Consider the following 21,248-nt stretch of genomic DNA (forward strand, 5'->3'; position numbering starts at 1 on the left):
CTTCAGTCCGGGAGGCAGACACAGTCACCTCGTTTAAGAGTAGACTTAAGACTTTCCTCTTTGACAGAGCTTATAGTTAGGGCTGAATCAGGTTCACCTGGTCCAGCCCCTTAATATGCTGCTATAGGCTTATAGCTGCCGGGGGACGTTTTAGGATGCACTGAGTACCTATCTCCTCTTTTTTCTCCTTAAGGATGAATTTTCATCTCTCAATCACACGTTACTAACTCTGCTTTCTCCCCGGAGTCCTTTTGACTTCACGTCTCATGGGGTCATCGGACCCCATGAGACGGCATAGATCCTATCTGCCTGATGGATCATCGAGGTCTGGGTCGTGGAATTCCTGCTCCTGACTACGCCACTGTCCTGTTGAGACTCCGCCCACTGTTGAGACTCCGCCCACTCCTCCTCCCCACCGCCATCTGCCTGATGGATCGTGGAGGTCTCCATCGTGGAATATGCCTACTATGAACTATTCATACACTCTGTCATATTCATTGAATGTATTTTAACTCTAAATCTGTCCTTCTGTACACATTACATCTATTTTTCTGTCCATCCTGGAGAGGGATCCTCCTCTGTTGCTCTCCTGAAGGTTTCTTCCCTTTTTCCCCCTGAAGGGTTATTTGGGAGTTTTTCCTGATCCGATATGAGGTTTTGGGACAGGGATGTCTATGTGTACAGATTGTAAAGCACTCCGAGACAAATTTGTAATTTGTGAAATTGTGCTATACAAATAAACTGAATTGAATTGAATTCACAAGCTACCGCAATATCAAAGGGATGCACACATTAATGAATTCAATAGTTATAATCCTATGATATTATTCACTTTGTTGTAAAATGTATTCTGCACATTAAGAACATTTACTTTGTGATACTTTAATACGTTGTACTTTAACTTAAGTAAACCATGTAAATGCATGTAAACCATGTAAATGCATGTAAAACATGTAAATTCATGTAAAACATGTAAATGCATTTAAAACATGTAAATGCATGGTACTTCTAACAGCATTAGTATCTCTACACCGTCTTATCACTACTCCTACTGACGTGAAAGATGAAGTAAGTCCGCCCTCTAGTGGTCAAAATGTAGGATTACAAACTGAAACTGGACAACATGGGGAAATGATTTTATGTGATAAAAAAATAAGCATTCACGTTTTTAAATATGAAAGCCATCTGTGTACTTTATTAAAGGTGTGTGTGTTCAGTGAGTGATATTATCCTGACTGAGCGGGGTTTTGAGAAATGTAAAATATAATCGTAAAATGCGGATCAGATCGGTGGTGAAAGAAGTATCTAAGACCCTTAATTTAGGTACACTGCAATATAAAAAATACTTCAGTTAAAAGTATTCAAGACCTTCAAAAGTAACATATAATCAGTTAAATGTACTTTGGAAGTAAAATGTGGGTTCTTATTATCAATAATATGCCCTGTCAGTATTATGTTTTCTATATTTTAATCTTAGATTTATTTAAATTGAACTAACCAGGAAAAGGCTTCATTGAGATTTTAAAAAAACTCCTTTACAAGAGTGTCCTGGTCAAGACAGCAGCAGCACATTAAACAAAGTTTTTAGACATACAACAGAAAACAGTGACAGAGAAGAAAATAGAAAAAATAATTAGTGGTAATAGGTTTCAATGTTGTAGGTGCTCTAAATGGAGCTAATTTGAACTAATTCATACATTTATGATTTACCATTATATTATTGTAAAAAAATAACTGGTTGATAATGTAAAATATGAATATGAAAAGTTAATAAATATATTAGATAACTTACATTTGTACTGCAGGTCTTTACTCAAATCTAAGAACAATTTGGCAGTACTTCTATTTGAAGAGTATTTGTTTTCGATGCTGTACGTCACACACATCACCTCCAGCAGTCAGAATGAGTCCAACCTCAACCAGCCACAGCATCACAATGTTGCCGTCACTGTAAATGACCATGATAGATGATGGGTACTTTTACTTTTGATACTTTGAGTTAATTTTGCTCATAATATGTCTTTGATTTTACTCAAGTACCATTTGGAAAGCAACATGTTTTAATATTGTTATGATATTCACTGAAATTAAGTCTCAGTACTTCTTCCATACACTCAGACCGCTGTGAGGAGTCTTGTGATGAACTATTCCATTCGGGCATGAGATCTAATTAGTTTGTGTCGCGGTGAATTAAATCCAACTTCACTGCACCAGCAAACTAGAACATGTGTTTCCGTGTGTCCTTGGGCTGAACCACCAGGCCGACAGCTTCCAAGAAGTTTCCACTGGGCACAGAATGCTTTCTGCTTTGAGTTTCTACGCTGCAGGCCAGTTCTGATATTGCGGGAGAGTATGATTCATCACTGAACTCATGCAATGTTTCCCCACAAGTGGATTCGGTATCTGTCTGCTGTCTTTCGTGTATTCGTACACCAAATGACACGTTCTGTGATAACTACTGTGCATCAAACCATGAAAAAAATAATAAATGAAGGGACTGCAAAGCCCTCTTGTTGGATGTAATTGTCACTATCATGTTACAGTATGTGCATAAGGTTATGTCTGTAATCTAATCTCCTTTGTGGAGATCCATCTTGACCATTAACATATTGAAGTGAATTTTAAAAAGTTTGGACTTGACTCCACATTGCAAGATGAAAGTGCGTTTACATGATGGTATAATTCGAATCTTGGTTTAGTCGGACTATGCTATCTTTTGGGGGATCTGCTGTTATCCCAATATACATGGCAGTGAGTAATTCGAATCATTGGCCGAAAGCATGTCATATCCGATACGATAGGTGGCGCTGTTTTCATTTCAACTCGTGGTGATACAGCCATTTCCGCTTGACCTCTTCCAACAACAACCAACAACAACAACATCAACATTTCGAGAAAGATGGCGAACAGAGAGCAAGGCGAAGCTACATCCCTCTACTATTCTTCCATGATGTTAATAGTGACATTATCGACTCTTTCGACTCTTTCGACTTCCGGGTCACGACATGGGAGGGAGGGAGGGAGGAGGGCGTCGGAATCTCAAGCATGCGCAAAGACGCAAAGTCCAGTTCCTAATCCAATTCACTGTTACATGCCGCGATAGTCGAATTATCAACCGGATCGGATCGAGTTATCCAGGGGTGTTAATCGGATCGTAGTCGGACCGCACATAGTCGAACAAAGGTGTTTACATGAAACGGATAATTCGATTTCAGTCCGACTAAGCCAGTTATTCGAATGCATGTAAACACGGTCTGACCAAGTCAAACTATACTTCCCCCAGTGACATTTGTATATCTTGTTCTGATGAAAGTATCAACATCTCAACTAATTAAGTCAATACAAATGGAATAAATAAATAAAAATAGGAAAAATGGCCGTGGTTGTACCTTTTGCATTTAGTTGTCAGCTCACTTTGCAGACAAGCCATGTCACATATAACATACATATACATACATACATACATATAAACATACATACTGTAAATATATACATACATACATATGTACTGTACATACATACATTTTGGATTGGATTCAATTTATTGTCATTGCACAGAGTACAGGTACAGCTTCTCCAGAATCTGATCCCAGAACATCTGAAACTCTGTGGCTGCAAATACAAAGACGTCCCTTTTTTCACCCTTCTTTTTTTAATCGTATATTAAGACTTCATATGTTTACCACAGACTCCTAGTCGCTATAGCGACTAGGAGGCACAGGGTAGACGAACACTGCAGGATCAGCTGCAGCTTTTCAATGAGATGATATTGGTTGAGTCTGTGGTAAACATATGAAAAGACAACTGACTCATTGTTTCAGTGTTAATTTAATCATACAAATGCTTATTTATAGATACAGGAGAAGAAAAAAACAAAAGCTTTTTTTTGACAGTTTCTTGTCAGATGAATGTGCTATTTTAGGACTATATCAACTTTCATCTCATCCACTCACAAGCCACCCATCTCAAATCCATACATAGTCACAAAGTAAAACCACAGAATTAATCCAGCAGTATTCAGATTTCTTACCACGTCCCTCTTTCTCTCGTTCATTAAAACACACACACACACACACACACACACACACACACACACACACACACACACAAAGAAAAACAAAAGACTGACGTGAAGAGGCAACGGAAAACAGTGTATACTGTTTGGGAGGAGGACTCTCAGCTGACTCTCAAAAACAAATACACAGACTGCTGATGAATCCCACGAGTCGGGTCCACATGGTCTTATAGCAACAAACTCCAAATGTCAGGAACATGTTTGATGATAACTCGGAGAACGTTTGATAAAGGTAAATATCCTCAGAGAATTTCTTTTTTTAATTCCATCAACAACCTTTCCCATTTTATTTTGAAGCCCAAAATACAAGATGAAATGCAGCGTCTGACATAAACACAGGAAAGCTGGGGAGAAGAGAAATCTGGTGTGATCACAGCCGAACAACTGCACTCATTTCCAGGTACGCATTTAAGTATGTTTTTAAGTCACATTTTTGCCCTCATCATATTCTAATGTGATATTCAGTAGGCGTCGTATTTAACTAATACTTCAGTTCGTCCACAACATGACCACAATTTATGTTTTTTTAAAACTTTAACGACACAGATTGGATCAAAAGAGAAATACTGTTGTTGCGAAACATCATTCAAAATTGTGTCATACATGTTTTAAAGAGAGAGTTTGTAAAACTCTCTCTCCGTTGGTTTATTCTAGAAGTTTGGTAACGCAATATGTATTTTTCGACGGCTCCACGTTATCTGATCTGGCTCAGCGTTGGGTTCAAGGGGGTCAACAGCTGCTCAGTTTTAGCCTGAAAAAGGTTTTAAATGATCAATGTAATACAAAATCAGATATCGGTGGTAACTTTTAGTTGCCAGAAATAAAACTATTCCAATGAAACAATCCCACCCAGATAGCAAACTGACTCCGTGACTCATAGACTCATAGGCTCCGGAACGGATCCGCAAAACGGGTCAGGATCGGAAGCTAGCTCCCTGAGAACCACACATGGCAGTGAGCTGGACCAGCCCTGACAGACAGGACACGTGCAGTAGCAACAGCAGCTATACACCAGCACGAACTGTGTGTGATTAAATACGATTTCATCTTTTAAAACCGGTTTGTTACTGTTCTAACTTATTTACGTTGAAGACTAACATTAAGTCAAACTTCACAAAGCAATGTTAGCCATAATTCGACAGTAGCAACACAATTAAACACTTACCTAGCAAGTACTTCTGCCGCGAAGAGCTGCAGGTTTGAAAATACCAGTTTTAGGGCTCTCAAGTTTTGAAGACAGGCAAGAGTGGCATTTCCATCAGCATCAGCCCCTATCTGGGCATCACCTGTTCTCAAAGGATGATGGAGAGTCAGTACTCTCTGGTGTCGTCCACGCCAGGTTGACGACCTCATTTTCTTTTATTGGACTCATCCTGAACCGATGTGGTGGAATAAATCTCAAGCTGTAACATTTCTGCTTTTTTAACGCCGAGCCGATTCATAAAAACCCTTCGGCGTCGCAAACGGCCATGCGATGAGTTCAAGGCCCGACACGCCGTTTGTAAACATTAGCACTAAAAAAATCTAATTTACAAAGAATCTGAATCAGGAAAATAAATTATTTTCGTGGCGGTTATGATCTCAGCACAAATTAAACACACACACACCTTTTCAAAAACATGCCGGAAGGTGCCGGATCATGAAAGCTTGCAGCCCAAAGCTTCATCCAGCTGCTTTGGCCCAACGCGAGGCCCAAACGCTCTGACGCCCAGAACCAGAGGGAAGGGGCTCGTTTCGTTAAGGGGCGAGAGCAAGACGTGGACCCGAAAGCAGCACAAGGAGAAGCATTCTTGGTATACAACAAAAAGGTTTATTCAACTTAATCCAGCAGAACAATAGTCTGACAATGGAGGGAAACAAAAAACAATCAGACAACATCAAGGAGGAAGATCAGAGTTTAAATAGGCAGAGTCCTAATTGGTGATCGGTCCCTGCTGCTTCAGAAATCGCCGAAAACTAGACAGACGGGTAAAACACACAGGAGACAGAAGGACAGGGAAACTATGTCTTGTCTTGATGACAACATGACACATGTAGACACCGCCGTGGACTTCAAGTGGGTCAGAAGTGATGATTGGGAAAGGATTGTTTGTGTATCAGTCTATGTATTGTTTGCATAATATACCATGAAAAAAAGAAGGGTGAAAAAAGGGACGTCTTTGTATTTGTAGCCACAGAGATTCAGATGTTCTGGGATCAGATTCTGGAGAAGCTACATACATATATACATATATACTGTACAAATACATATATATACTGTACATATATATGATAAATACATACATACATACACATGCATACATGCATACATACACACACACAGACACACACATACATACACGTACACACACACACACACACAGACACACACACGTACACACACACGCACACACACTGATACATACTACCTGATGCATTATGTCGCTTGCATGTAATGCAGTTTTTGTTCAACCTTTGCTGTAGGCCTATATTACATTTAAGTATTGTTTACACGCGTCTGCATCAGCAGTAATAACCACGAAATGTATAACTCCATACGCTTCATCCCATAATAGTTCCAGTGGCATCCCGGGGCTTCGTGGCCAACGTGTCTGTAGCTATAGCTACAGACTCCACACCCATGTGTTCCCCACCACTCGACCTATCATTATCTGAGAACCCTGAACACGTTGTCGGTCTCCACGGATCCCCGGAAGATGGAGGAGACAACATGCAGCTTGATGAGAGATGTGCTTTTGTTTACAACAGAGGACTCAGAGCGCTATGACGTCATGCTCCAGCGCGCGGTGGACCACACCGTTTGAAGGCACCCGTGAAACGGGCTGGAAAGGGTGGGGGGCGGGATGTCTGTGTGAGGAATAAAGCCACAGGCATCAGGCGTCTCTTAGACTGGACATAGCAGCCTCTTAAATCGGTGTCTTTGAATGTGTGTTTGTTTTTTTATTCAGAAGATGATGCTTTTTCGCTTCTTGGTTTTTCGTGCGTAAAAAAAGCCCAGATTGAGATTTAAAAAAAGTAAAAAAATTCGTCAGAAAAGCAGGAATTCACCACACGGTAAACGGGAGACGCTTTATTATTATTATAGAGAATAGTTTTTTGATATGTACCGTATGGTGTCTGGCCTAGATACACCGCGACTTGAATCCAGATGATAAAACCCGGAGGCATGCTATCTTAAAATGGCAGAGATGGATTTAAAAACAGCCACATCCACGATGGAAGCATTAGTCCGGATAAGTGTGAGTATATAATACGACCGTGTTGGTGTGTTGTCACCGGGTGTATAATCACATTACGATACATATGTCAAAGAAACCCTTCTTCGAATGCAGCCTCCATGTTTAAATGGACGGCACGTCTGCATGTTTCACCTGCTGGACCATTTATAGCAAATTGGCCTGCATATGTTCTTCTGCACTAGAGGAGAAAGGCTGTTGAAATGAAAATGAAATACATTTTATAGAATAGCCTCTCACATTGTCTCAATCGTTGCGATAAATACTCTATCGTTCTGTCGTCTTGATGCTGAAAGCCGCGTTAACGGAGGTCCCCAAATGCCCCACAGTACGCCAGACTCGAGCTGAAAACATGCTCTTTCTTTTGATTATATATATATTAGCGTGTTTCAAACATCATCACATATTGAAATAGCGTGAGTGCAGAATCGAAAGCCACGTTTCTATTTTTGGGATTTAGCGGGATGCTCGTTTCCATGGAGACGGGATGCAGGACTGGGTGCTGAGGCGAGGAAGAAGAAGAAGAACATCATCTCTGTGACCGCTGCGGGTAGCATCGGCCGTTATGGGGGCTTGAACACACCTCAGTAACCCGCGGAGACGGTTAGGACCAGAGGAGATGTGTGCACATGGGACAGCTCAGGAAAGAAAGACCACCTGGGAGTCATTCCGGGCAGACCCCATCTCACGCGCTCATTGCTCGCGATAAAAAAAAAGAAACCCTCAAACCCCTCCCCTCTCCTCAAGAGACGCGCTGTGCTCTCTGGATACTGGAGGTACACACGTAGTCTCCTGCCATGGCGCCTAGGTTCCAGGTGAAGGTAAGGATGCGATGTCACATCGCCTGTTTCATGCCTCCGCCGCGCGGCGCCGCGCGGGGCTCAGCGTTAGCAGTGCGCACGATCCATGTGCGCACAACAGAGCCGCAGTCCGCCGCGCTGGTGATAGTCCGCAGCCCGCTGGAACTGCGCGAATAGGCCCGCTGGAATAGGCTGCATTGGTAGAGGAGATAGGAAAGCAGGCCAGAGTTGACATTGGAGAATGACACAGAGCGTCTGAGTCGGACTGAGGAGGACCGTAGGTTATTTTGATTCATTCAATTAATCCAATGTGACGCGTCAGGAAGGCATGTAGGTCTCGTGGGGGTTTCTTCTCCCGCTGCAGACTAATCCTGTCTCAAACGTGTCGGCAGCTCTTTCTTATTGGACTATATGTAAACTGTGAAGATGAAGCTTTCCACAATCCACTTGTAGTCCGATTTGTGAATTGTTCGTCCAGGTGTGTAACACTGTGTGAGCTCCCAGCCTACACATCAAATGGACATTTACTGTGTGTGGTACCCTGTGTATTAATGCCCACTGATTCTGCATCAGCATCCACTGATTCAGTGGTGTTAACAGTGGTGTGTGGTATAAGCTGTCCCGATGCTGCATCTCATCTCATCTCATCTCAGTCCCCAAACCTCTCGATGCAGCAGCACCGCCATGCAGCCGGCCGGCCGGTCCTGATGTTGAAGTGAGCTCATAGTGACAGTGATGGAGCCACGCTGCCTCTGGCCCTGCAACAGCTTCGAGCCACTGGTTGAGGTTTTGAGTCAAGGGCATCCGTGAAGCAAAAGAAAAGCAGGCCATCCCACAGCAAAGAAATAAATGCTGAGTGAGCACTAAAAGTGAGTAATGATAACACAGTGAGGGGGACTGGCCCAAGGAACAGGTCCCTTCCACTGTCTCGTAGTGAATGAGGTGCGGTGGTCTGACAGAGTGGCCTTTACTATCCAATGTCCTTGAGCAGGACTTTGAGACGCTTACTGCTCTAGACGTGCAGCTTTTCACACCCGCCCCCCCTCCCCACCACCTCCACCCCCAGCTCTGTGGTTACATCGAGTACTGAAGGTGCTGATTCAGCAGAGAGGTATACTTGAGAAGCACTCGCCGACAATGAAACATCCAATAATCTGCATACTACGTGGCAAAATGTGTCTTTGCACAGTGAATTATTCCTTGTTATCGATTTCACCATGGGTCAGTATAGATACTGATGAGTAATTGAGTAGAAGAAAATATGCTATGAAGACTGAAAATGCTGCATCTCATGGATATCCATAAGCATACGGGACTAATGAAGAGCTAATGTTCATAAGCAGACTTGTGATTAGAGGGATGCTCTGTGCAGTGGTTTAATAATGAATGCCTGGCCTTTATACATATTTAACCAGAGTGACGCCCTGCGTTGCATGTCTGGGACAGCTTTCCCCTCGTTGCCATGCCTCTCTCTCTCACTTCAGTCTATTTATTGCTGATGAAGAGCGCTGAGTACAGAAAATAAGTCACATGCACAAAACTGTGTCTCCGGGCGTCCGGTCAGATTCCTTTTCTGATTTCAATCAAAATGTTGCATATTTTCTTTCTTCGTGCAAAATGGGACATTTCAAAGCTTTTTCTACTTCTGTGAAATTGAAATGATTTTGTAAAGGGGTTAAGGATTTACATTCCTGGAATAACAAAAACAAAACTTGTTGAAAAAACTTAAAGTGATGCCTGCCAGCTTTACTTATCCTCTTCCAGGCTACAGTTGTGCACATTCCTCGTCCTCGCTGGGTTCCATGTGCAGACCCTAACCCCCCCCCCCTCTCCCCCGACAGTCCAACATGAAGAGCCTGGAGCAGGAGCTGCATTGCTCCGTGTGCAAGGACATCGTCAAGCAGCCCGTGGTGCTGCCATGCCAGCACAGCGTGTGCCTCATGTGTGCCTCGGAGGTCTTAGTGGCAAGCGGCTACCCGCCTCCAGACCTCCCCCCAGAGCCCAACTCCCCGGCCTCCACGCCCAACACCCGCTCACCACGCCAGGCCCGGAGGCCGACCCCTAAAGCCGAGCAGCGACCTATTGACCGCGTGCTGCGGGCAGGTTTGGGATATTCTTTTTCCATACGAATTCAAAGTGTTTTTTTTTTGCATGTGAGTGTTTTGGATTGTATTCTTACCCAAACATTCCCCTGATTCACTGTCAGACCACGATTAATACACAATACGGTGCTCATGACATGCTTTTCTTCATGGTTCGAAGGTCCCCATCCGACTTCGCCGTCCATGCCCCGGTCTCCGGGATACGGCACGTATGCGGGGCGGCGGCGTAAGGAGGGCCCGCCCATCGTGATGATGTACCCCTGTATCCCCTGCGGCCGAGATGTGGAGCTGGGAGAGAAGGGCCTCACCAACTGTCTGCGCAACCTCACCTTGGAGCGTATAGTGGAAAGGTAGGTACACACACACACACACACACACACCCTCTTCAGCCAAAACAGTGCAATGCAGAAATATAAAGGAACCCACACGGGGGGGTTATGACGTGTTGTGCCAAATGCACATGCCGAGTTGACTTGGGTGTGAGAAGCAGAGGGTGTGGGCCTGTGGGGGAACATGTCCAATTCAGATTGTAATTATCCAGCAGCGACTCAGCCGTTGATGAATCCTGCGGAGTGTGCACTGCAACACATCGTAGCGAGCGAGGCCGACAGCGTGCCTCCACAGTCCACTGGCTTCACTTTACAACCCATTCAATACTACGTGGCTCCCTCTCTCACAGTGGGCCATTTGCCCTCTCTTTTAAATGTGTTCACGACCTCTGTGAGTCATTCTGTGCTGTTTTATTGAGCATTCACCTCAAATCTTTTGACAAAATAGACCCGTAGCTTAAATAAATGCCTCAAGTTGCGGTCGCACCCCTGTGAGATGAAGCTGAGTGCACCTTTCTGTTGGTTGGCAGATCTCTCTTAATACAAAATGAGACGATTATAGTGGATCGAGCCCGCATAAAGGTTGAACTAGTGCTTCCTATGCTCCCTCCACACCCCGACCAGGTACCGGCACACAGTGAGTCTGGGCAGCGTGGCCGTGATGTGCCAGTTCTGTAAGCCTCCTCAGGCTCTGGAGGCCACGAAGGGCTGCGCTGACTGCAGGGCTAATTTCTGCAACGCGTGTTTCAAGCTGTATCACCCGTGGGGGACACCACGAGCACAGCACGAACACATCCCGCCCACGCTCAACTTCAGGCCAAAGGTGAGATCATCACTGCTGCTCTACATTTTTAAGAGTATGATACCATGATCTTGTATTTACAGAGATTCAATACATTATTTTTAAAAATCACAACATTTAAAAACTTTCGGGACATCTTTCTAATCAGGCTCTTTTCTAGATAAATTGTGTGCTGAGAGAAACGTTTTTTGGGTTGCTAAGGTTGTGAAAACATTTCTTTGATTGAGGTTTTGATCTTTTCTTTGTGTTAATAACGCACGTATACATCTCCTCATTTTCCAATAAACCAATAAGCACGCAGTTATAAAAGGTAGTTTATATATGGAGCTGTTGAGAAATGGATTTTGGTCCACAGAACTTTGAGGGTTCTATGGATTAATATAAATATAAAGTGTAACCCTGAAGTGGGATAATGTTTCACAACCTGGGGACCGGAAAGCAGATCAAAAGCTGATCAATAAAGCTTCAGAAATGAATCATTCAACACAACGAACCAGTGTGTCAAAACTTGGAAACACATGGTGCATTAATAAAAAGTTTTCAAGAGAGTTTTCGTCCACTCGAAATATGACACAGATCTTATTTTTTGACATTAACACAAAAGCCTGATGTTTTTAGATTACATTTGGGCCATGTTGATCAAGCAACCACTTAATAAATAAATACAAATAATATGTATCTAATCAAAAATAATGTAAATAAACTTTTTTGAAGGCCATTTGACATAAATCAAAAACAAACATAAATCAAAGGGTTTGTGGTTCACGCAGCCAAAAGAAAGCATTGTCCATTCAGGATTCAGTTTTTCTGATAATTTATTTAACTAAAGAAAACAAGCAAACAAACAAAAGAACAAAGGAACTCTTAACGCTGGTAAAAACCATAGGCCTACCCAGGTGCATGCTGGTCCTACCTGTATACTCAGTGTTACCCAATTAACGACCAAATGAACAACCACAAGAAGAAATATATCTAGACAACAACAACAACAAATTAAACTAAACTAAAAACTATCACAAGAAAAAGCTATTCTAATAAATCAAAACATGTTAACCTAAAGCAAACAACCTGAATGATTAAACAATACTACTTGTCAATAAAATAACTAAATGCTGATATCAAATAAATATCGCCAACGTATGTTCTTAACTGTATTTCCTCTGAACCATGTGGTACCCCCCCCCCCCCCCCCCCGTGGGGCTCTTGTCTTCAGGTTCTGACCTGTCCCGAACACGACCAGGAGAAGCTGCACTTCTACTGCCGGTCCTGCCAGCGGCTGCTCTGCCCGCTCTGCAAGCTGCGGCGCGTCCACACAGGACACAAGATCCTGCCGGTGGCCCACGCTTACCAAGCGCTGAAGGTATGACTCGGACGCGTCAGTCCCTCTACATGCTCGGCAAAATGAAAGGCTCCATACATAGAATAGTTCTTCAAAATAGACATGCAAGACATTTATGTAGGGGAATTCAAAAAATCTGGACCTATGCACTACTTTTATATTAGTAAAGGATTCAAAATAAAAAGTTAAATCAAGTGTTGAGTTTTGATATTTCACAAAAGTGACCTGATGCAGTAAAAAAAAAAAGAGCAGGTTCTATTGTTCCAGAGATGAGTGTCATGGGATGGCACGGTGTGAGGCTCAGGTGCAGAGAAAACAAGGCTGGACTCCAGGTTTAATAGAAACAAAAACTCTCTTTACTCGAGGAAAAAGGTTGAACAAAGGAACTCTGGGGAAACTGAAAGGAATAAGTGACACTCATAAAGACACTACTCGAGCCAAGAGTAAATACAGACAACAAACCAACAGGAGACAAGAGAAAGACTGGCACCCTATATAGGGGGGAAACCACAGGTGAACGGCATGAGACACTAACGAGACAAGAGTGGCTGAGGCCAGGTGAAGGGAATGAAGCAATCAGGGAGACACTAGAAACGCACAGGTGGAAACAATCAGGGAGAGGGCAGACAATCACAGGGACAGGAAGTTCAGGGAAACAAAGGACGCGAAAGACGGGGACTTCAAAATAAGACACAAAAACTCTGGATCATGACAACGAGCATCGTACGGCGCGGGTCGGTGAATGTTGATTAACTTAATGTGTATCGACTGAGCCGTCCGGTGTTTATTTGCTGTGATACATTTTGTGTTTATCTGACAGGAGAAGATCACGAAGGAGATGAACTACATCCTGACCAACCAGGACACCGTTCTGGCTCAGATTACCCAGCTGGAGGGTTCCATCACTCAGACTGAGGTGATTCACACTTTGAACATTGAATTACTGTAACCGCCGTCAGCAGCCGAACACCATAAAACACAGAGGCTCCTGTCGGTATTTATTTTTTCACCAGTTTCTCTCACAGACTTGTGTTTATATTAATTCCTACATTGCTTATACACTAGAATTAAGCTGTAATCACTATGTCTTTATTGTTGTATTTGTATTATTACTCTATTCATAAACAATTAGCATCCATCCCCTCGTAGTGTGTACATTAGAGTTTGATTGAATGCTTTTAACTCATTCATAGGCCATTTTAATACGGTTTATAAATCTTGTCAGAACTCATGAGGACAGAAACTACATTTCAGCCGCAAATCACAGCCTCCATCGGCGGATGGGGTTAGTTAGGTTGTCATGAGAGTAATTCATAAATATATTGCATAAATACTAAATATTATAATAACATGTGTAGAACAGGTGACTGTTAAGCATGTGTTATGAAGTTAAAGTCACATTTTTAAGATTGAGTTAGTTGATGTATGGCTGAATCACAGCAGTAATCGGTTCATGATGCACAGGCTCTCTTCCATCATGTAAAATCTGTTCCCGTGCCTTTGATGGTGAGACGGTTCTCTGCAGGCCACATGTTTGACGCTGTCCGCCCGCGTCCTCCTTCCACAGGTCAACAGCGTGTCCGCCAGAGAGCAGCTGGCTCAGAGCATCAGGGACCTGACGGCCGCGCTGGCCGAGCGCCACGCCACGCACACCCAGGCTCTGGAGGCGGCGCGCAAGCAACGCGGCGAGGCGCTGGCCGCTCAGGTGGCGGAGAGACGCGGCCTCGTGGAGCACACGGGGCTCATGGCGTTCACCCAGGAGCTGCTGAAAGAGACGGACCAGCCCTGCTTCGTGCAGGCTGCTCGCCAGACCCACAACAGGTTCACTGTCTCATCCCGTCTGTCTCGGCTGGTTTTTGTCGACCGATCCTCGATTTGTTTTCCTTCCCTCGTTCGATTCTTTTGGATTCGAGCAGCTTTAACTCAATTTAGTTTGAGATTAATGTGCATTCAGAAACAAAATAAATAGTCTCAGTGAGTTATTGACAAAGTGGAATTGTTGACCCTTTTTCTGTGTCGGTTGAGAGAGAGAGTGACGCCAGCCTCATCGTTTAAAGACGATCACACACCCCTTCCTCCTCGTCAGTCTGTATCACCCCTCCTCCTCCTCTTCCTTAATTATTCTAACACCGCTCTCCCTTATTTTAATTATTTTTTTGTTTTAATGTATACATAAATATTATTTTATTTATTTATTTAGTAGTTGTTTGTTGACTACCGAAAGAAACACACATTATTAATTGAATGGGGGGTCAAAATTAATCTAAAAGGGGGGGGGGTGTAATTATTGATGACCAAAAAAACCAAGGCAACACAAGGGTTAAACAATATGGCCCAAATGTATTCTAAAAACATCAGGCTTTTGTGTTAATGTCCAAAAATAAGATCTGTGTCATATTTCGAGTGGACGAAAACTCTCTTTAAAACTTCTTATTACAAGTTCACACTGGTTCGTTGTGTTGAATGATTAATTTCCGAAGATTTGATGATCTGCTTTTGTTCCGCCGCACCAGGTTCAGCAAAGCGATTGAGAACCTGCAGCATTTCACTCTGGCTGCCGAGTCGTCCTTCAGACACTTCCAGCTGGACGTCTCCAAAGAACTCAAACTCCTGACAGATCTGAACTTCATCCAGGGTGAGGAGGAGGAGTGATGGGGGGGATGGGAGTGGGAGGGAAAGGGTGGGGAAACAACCGATAAGGAAGGAAGGGAGTAGAAGACGACTACTCTCTTATCTCTCTTCCACTGTCTTATGAAGAAGAGTAATGCATGTGAGTCGGTGACGGGAAGGTGGTAGTTCAACGATGACAATTAAACTTCCAGATTTGACTTATTCACATCCAATAAAACTTTTTTTTGTCTCAGCTCCACTGGCTCCAGTGATTGACACCCAGCACACCCTGGCCTATGACCAGCTCTTTCTGTGCTGGCGACTGCCCCAAGACTCCGCGTCCGCCTGGCACTTCTCCGTCGAGTACCGCCGTCGGGGCGTCGTACCGGGAGGGGCGTCTCGGGGCGGCGTCAGAGAAGGATTGGCCGCCGCCCGCTGGGGCTGGCAGCGATTGGACGAAGTGAGCGGGACCAGCGCGGTGATTGACAGGTTGGAGATGGACAGCGTGTACGTGCTGCGGGTGAGAGGCTGCAACAAGGCCGGCTACGGGGAGTACAGCGAGGAGGTGTACCTGCACACCCCTCCTGCACCAGGTGAGAGTCACCTCCTCCCGAGTTTGGCAGGAGCCCAGTTATGATCATGACAGGATGTGACTCGTGATATTTTGTGTGTGTGAGTCGTTATGGCGAAATGTGGCCCTGCAGAAATCTACCGGGGGGCGACAGACGAGACAAGATGTAAATAGGGAAACAAGATCATACAAACAAATCAAAATGATTTAAAAGTAGTAAAAGAAAGAAGATAGAAATAAACTCAAATAGAATAGCTCAGCTGAATTAACTGTAAACTGGGATTATCCTTTAATTTCCTTTCAAGACAAGAGGATGTCAGAAGGATCATCCCTCACCGGCATAAAGTGCCAGAACCCAGAACACATCTTCTACTCAATGCGCAAGAGTATTCTGTCTGTTTTTGGTTAATGGCTTAAATCAGTGACGCGTGTATGATAGCGACACATTGTTATTATTATATCCACACAGGAAATTGTACTTTCTGTCACCCTGGAGCCATTCATCTCTTCACACCTGCTATTATTTGAAAGCATACTGGATAGTTTCCATGATGATCAATTAATAATTCACTCTCTTTTTTTTTCCATTCCCATCTTCTCCTCTCCAATTTTCATCCACCACTCTCTCACATCCTCACTTTTAATCCTTCATCCCTCTCTCATGTTTTACTTCCATTTCACAGCTTTATACTTGTCATCCGCTTCTGCGCTCCTTCAACGCTGCCGACCTACGAGCTTCCTACGGAACGTAAGAAGTGCATTCATATCTGTCGACCACCCAGCTGTCCCCCCCCCCCCATACCCGTCTCCTTTTTCTCTCGGTGGTCATCCCGTGCATCCTCTGTTCTTCCACCCCACTCACCCTCCTGCCTCCGGCTCTATAACGAGATCTGCCAGAGCGCTGATGAGGTTTGCCGTTTGTTAAGACGCGAGGCTTAACAACGTGGATCGGGTTCCGATCCGGGGCTTTTCGGTTGGTTGAGTTGAGTGATTGGTGACTTCCCTGTGCCCCAGTAGGCTGTTCCTCCTCCCTGCTCATTGCGTATGTTCCCTTTGTACTTCCTCTGGGAAAAATATGCACCCCCCTGCAGCCGGAGCTTCTTTGTGATACATTTCTGTATTTTTACTTCCCCAGTCATCAATTTATAGATGAGTGTCCTTTTCTCTTCCAGCGCTGCTGCGAGGAGGTGCATGCCTGCTCTCTCCCTTATAGTCTCTCCTCTCAATTGCCTCGTATTCTCCTCATTTTCCTTCTCCCTGCTGCTTTCGGACTGTCAATATGTACCACGTCCCCTCTGTTGCCTCCCAAGCGTCTCCTGCCGCTACTAAAACCCCTTTATGTCATGTTTGAATGCACCTGTCTCTTTGTCCCCCCTCCCCCCTCATGTCTGTTTCATCCCTTCTCTTTCTGATTTCCGCCCCCTTTCCTTTTCTCTGCTGCGTCCTCCCTCCTTGTGTCCTCCCAGTGCTCAACTTCTACCTGGACTCTCGCTGGGGTCTCCATGCCGACCGCCTGGTGGTCAGTAAAGAGCAGCGCTGTGCTCGCAGCGTCCCTGGTCTGTCCCTGATGCAGGCCGCTGACCACGCCCTCACTTCCTGTCACCTGACCTCTGACCTCCTTGTCGGGGATGTGGCTATTACACAGGGAAGGCACTACTGGGCATGCTCAGTGGAGCCTGGGTCTTACCTCGTGAAGGTGAGTCAACCCTATAGTACAGTCTACATATCTTATGTACTGAATACGACATTATATTAGTGCGGAAGGTTTGGTTTCAAGTTTTTCTTGATGATAATCAATATTTCTGACAACATAAGCACAAATTATATAGTTACAGTTTCAAACTAAACTATTATTGTTATACAAATGTAAAACCCAGCTGATCGTCTTCATTAGGATGGATCAGATTTGATTGACAGTATTCTCGCCTTCATGGTAACACTACACATTCTTAAATGATTATAAATGTTTCGACTATAGTAGAATGGGATATTGATATTTGTATTTCTGCATCCCTAAAATAATCAGATGAGGAACTAGAGATCTAGATCAATCTGTTGTGGCAAGATTTGCAACAAGATAAATGTTTAGTTCATAACAAATTGATTTATTTTTGAACAGGTGGGCGTTGGTCTGGAATCTAAACTGCAGGAGTGGTTTCACCTTCCTCAAGACATGGCCAGCCCCCGGTGAGTCCCTGTGGTAGTTCAGCTGCTTGACTATTTCTAGTTCTCCACTGCATTTCAGAGGGGAATGTTCTGCTTTTATATTCTCTACATTTGATAGATAGCTCTATAGTTACAAGTTAGTTTGCAGATTAAGATTTTACAATAAAAAAAAAAAAACTTTGGCTGAAATAGAGTTTGGTGAGTACGACCCAAATGCAGACAAAGCAGATGAAGGCATGAACAACAGAGCCCGGCCCCGACCAATAACCAGGGAAGGCACTCCATACAGGCAAATCACTACAAAGGGGTATACGGAAATATAGAGTTAAAAAAGATCCGGCAACATCGAAATCATGCGTTTATATGTGTGTGTTTGTGTATATTGCAGATTAAACTATGTCACAATTATATTAGTGTCACTTGATTGTGGCCTACCATTCAAGATGAAAGTGGTATCAAGGTGACCTGTCGTTGAGGAATGGGACTAGAAGCTTCCACTGAGGTGCTGTACTCAACGGGCTGATGGCTTCTGATCATCTTAAAGAACAATTTATTCATCCACAAGAGGAACAGTCACATTAGTCTGGTTTCAGATCATTTTCAGCTGTGTGTCACGCCTCTTTTATATGTCACAAAAACACTTTGACAAAGACGAGGAGGAAAGAAACTCACAGTACAACAGACTCCATCCAGTGAGTGGGGAATGTCACGCAATGGCAAGGGTGATGAGGGAAAGTGAGAACTGATGAGTGGCAGGGTGAGGAAGGTCAGGGTGAAGAAGGTCAGGGTGAGGAAGGTCAGGGTGAGGAAGGTCAGGGTGAGGAAGGTCAGGAGAATCTGGAGCACAGGAAGAGAAAGGCAAGGAAGGGAGGAATGAGGAAGTGGAAATGCCGCTGGAGGGAGGGGCCGAGAAGCAGAATGTGACAAGATAATAGACTTGTTATATAATAGTGCTTACACATTGGTGCTTCAGTATTACCAATCAAATAATATCTTATATAATAACGTGTTAGTCACAAGGGCCATTTTGCAGAACGAGTACTTCTTCTTTGAGTACTTTCTTTTGCTTAAGTCGGACTTTAAATGCAGGATTTTACTTGTATTTGGATATTTTTACGTTGCCGTATTGGAGTATTTTTTCATTGATGTATTGGTACTTTTACTTAAGTAAAAGAACTGCCACTGCATGTCGTAAGATGAAAGTAAATAAGCATTTTAACATAAGACGATGACTCATCCGTAACAATTGTCTTCAAACTCTCTCTCCAGCTACGACCCGGACAGCGGCCATGACAGCGGAGCGGAGGATGCTCTGGACTCTGCTCCGCCATTCTGCTTCCTCACGATGGGGATGGGTAAGATCTACCTGCCCCAGCACAGCTACCACCACCACAGCAGCCACGGGAACGGTATCCGGGACCCCATCACCAACGGCACCGGCCCCTCCTCCTCCGCGGGCCTCACCTACCCGCTGCCTCCTCGGCTCGGCGTGTGCCTTGACTTTGAGAAGGGTCGCGTCACCTTCTACGACGCCCACTCCCTTCGACCTCTGTGGGAAGGTCACGTGGATTGCTCCGGCCCCGTGTGCCCGGCTTTCTGTTTCATTGGTGGGGGGGCCCTGCAGCTGCAGGAGCTGGTGGCCAATCACAATGCAGACCAAACGCCGGTCAGAAGGGTGACCATCCAAACCCGTGTCTCTAACTGAAAGGACAGCTGACGGCTGATCTGAGGTCTTGTGGTTATTTGGAATGTAATTGGTAATTGTGAAGTATTTACTCAGCTAGAGCGGAAAGTTAGACGTCTCAGCGATTTTATTTTGTATTTAATTTTCTTTGTACAAGAAAATGTTTATATAGCAACAAATATGCAATGTAATTAAGTTTCTAACATTTTTGTTAAATGCAGTTTTGCAAGAGTTATTGCTTAAGTAGTGTTTGGTATACCCAGCACTCAATATTATATTATATCTTTGATGCTTGCACTTGCACCAGGCTATATTGCATACATTTATAAAGCTAATGTAGATACAGCGCCATACAATGTCGTCCTCCACGTAGAAGCTTTTACTCTGTTATTTCATGCCCTTAATGTTTAAAGCTGAAGAACTCTTATGTTTTAGAGATATACGTGTGTAAAAAAAAAAAGAAGGGAAAAAGGCCTTGACTATTGAACCTATAACTAAACTCGTCTTCAACCACACAGATTTCACCCGTTGTGACTCCCAACCAAAGTTATTGTTTTCCTCGGATGTAAATGTGGTAAATTAGAGATAGAAAGGAACAATGAGGCGATAGTGTAATTAAGCTCCAATTATACCTCTGCCGCACAGCTAATCACTGGTTCCTGCTATTCTGTTTGTAGGCCTACTGCTGTTTTGCGTTTCAAATACATGCGTCTAGTGTGTGTGTGTGTGTGTGTGTGTGTGTGTGTGCGTGCGTGCTTCTCCATGTGCATCCTGTGTGTGGTTTGACTGATAGCAGCATTGATTCATTGGCGGACGGTGGAGAGTGCTTGATTGTAAATTAATGAGCAGCGCTTTTTATGAAACGAGGCGCAGATTAAATCCATGTATCAACTTCACCTGCTGGCAGAATATTTGCAAAAGAAAAAAAATTGATTAAGTACATAACCACGGAATAAACACCAATTTGAATTACTAAAACACCGTCTGCTTCCTTTTGATGTTTGATGGTTTTGCCTGATTGGAATCCTGCTCCATCCAGTTTCTCATCATTACGATCTTCTCTGAGAGGATGCTCTCCCCTGTTTCACCACCAGGGGGCAGCAGGTCACAGTAGAAGAGCTCAGCTGAACACACTGCAGCTATCGTAATGGTCAGAATATTTATATTTGGAAAGAAAAATAATTGGACCCATTTTCCATACGCACGCTACTTCTTTACAGGATATTGGCACTCACTTTGAAATGCACTCCTAAAAATCAGAAATTGGAAAAATTGGCATCATTTTCCAAATCTCCTCCTAAAACTCTACATTAACCATTTCCTTTTATGGATCTCTTACTTTTGTTGGAGTGTATACCACCTGCCTTTAATGTTACATTCCCATTTAATAGTAGAGTTTCTGTCTTTACTTACAGTTCATGTTATTCATTCTTTGGAAAGGTTCTGTGGATGACACACGGTGCAATACGAGGCAATCATACGGAGAACATCGTTTCATGTCTCGGACCAAATAGAGATGTTTAACTATTGCCTC

General features: G+C 43.8%; 1 protein-coding gene across 6 annotated transcripts; it reads left to right on the forward strand.

Annotated features, from left to right (window-relative positions):
* Positions 1 to 4,250: 4,250 nt before the first annotated feature.
* Positions 4,251 to 20,610, forward strand: trim46b (tripartite motif containing 46b). 6 transcript variants are annotated; one of them, XM_056419061.1, is made up of 13 exons: positions 4,251 to 4,307; positions 4,373 to 4,475; positions 9,953 to 10,214; positions 10,374 to 10,563; positions 11,167 to 11,365; positions 12,558 to 12,704; positions 13,504 to 13,599; positions 14,251 to 14,504; positions 15,197 to 15,318; positions 15,548 to 15,886; positions 17,331 to 17,560; positions 17,984 to 18,051; positions 19,300 to 20,610. In XM_056419061.1, exons 3-13 carry the CDS (start codon positions 9,959 to 9,961, stop codon positions 19,733 to 19,735), a joined length of 2,337 nt encoding a protein of 778 aa, XP_056275036.1. In that variant the 5' UTR covers positions 4,251 to 4,307; positions 4,373 to 4,475; positions 9,953 to 9,958; the 3' UTR covers positions 19,736 to 20,610. The 6 variants fall into 6 exon arrangements, with proteins under 6 accessions (XP_056275036.1, XP_056275066.1, XP_056275039.1 ...); XM_056419060.1 differs by lacking the exons at positions 4,251 to 4,307; positions 4,373 to 4,475 and adding an exon at positions 6,709 to 7,314; XM_056419091.1 differs by lacking the exons at positions 4,251 to 4,307; positions 4,373 to 4,475; positions 17,984 to 18,051; positions 19,300 to 20,610 and adding exons at positions 6,706 to 7,314; positions 16,548 to 16,612 and having other exon boundaries at positions 17,331 to 17,529.
* The last annotated feature ends 638 nt before the right edge of the window (positions 20,611 to 21,248 follow it).

This window comes from Pseudoliparis swirei, chromosome 1 (assembly GCF_029220125.1).
Source record: "Pseudoliparis swirei isolate HS2019 ecotype Mariana Trench chromosome 1, NWPU_hadal_v1, whole genome shotgun sequence".
NCBI lineage: Eukaryota > Metazoa > Chordata > Actinopteri > Perciformes > Liparidae > Pseudoliparis > Pseudoliparis swirei.

Coding starts and splice junctions, on each gene's coding strand:
- trim46b (XM_056419060.1), top strand. CDS start 7,255: ATGGCAGAGATGGATTTAAAAACAGCCACATCCACGATGGAAGCATTA. Junction 11,366..12,557: donor CGCTCAACTTCAGGCCAAAG/GTGAGATCATCA, acceptor TCTTGTCTTCAG/GTTCTGACCTGTCCCGAACA. Junction 18,052..19,299: donor CAAGACATGGCCAGCCCCCG/GTGAGTCCCTGT, acceptor CTCTCTCTCCAG/CTACGACCCGGACAGCGGCC.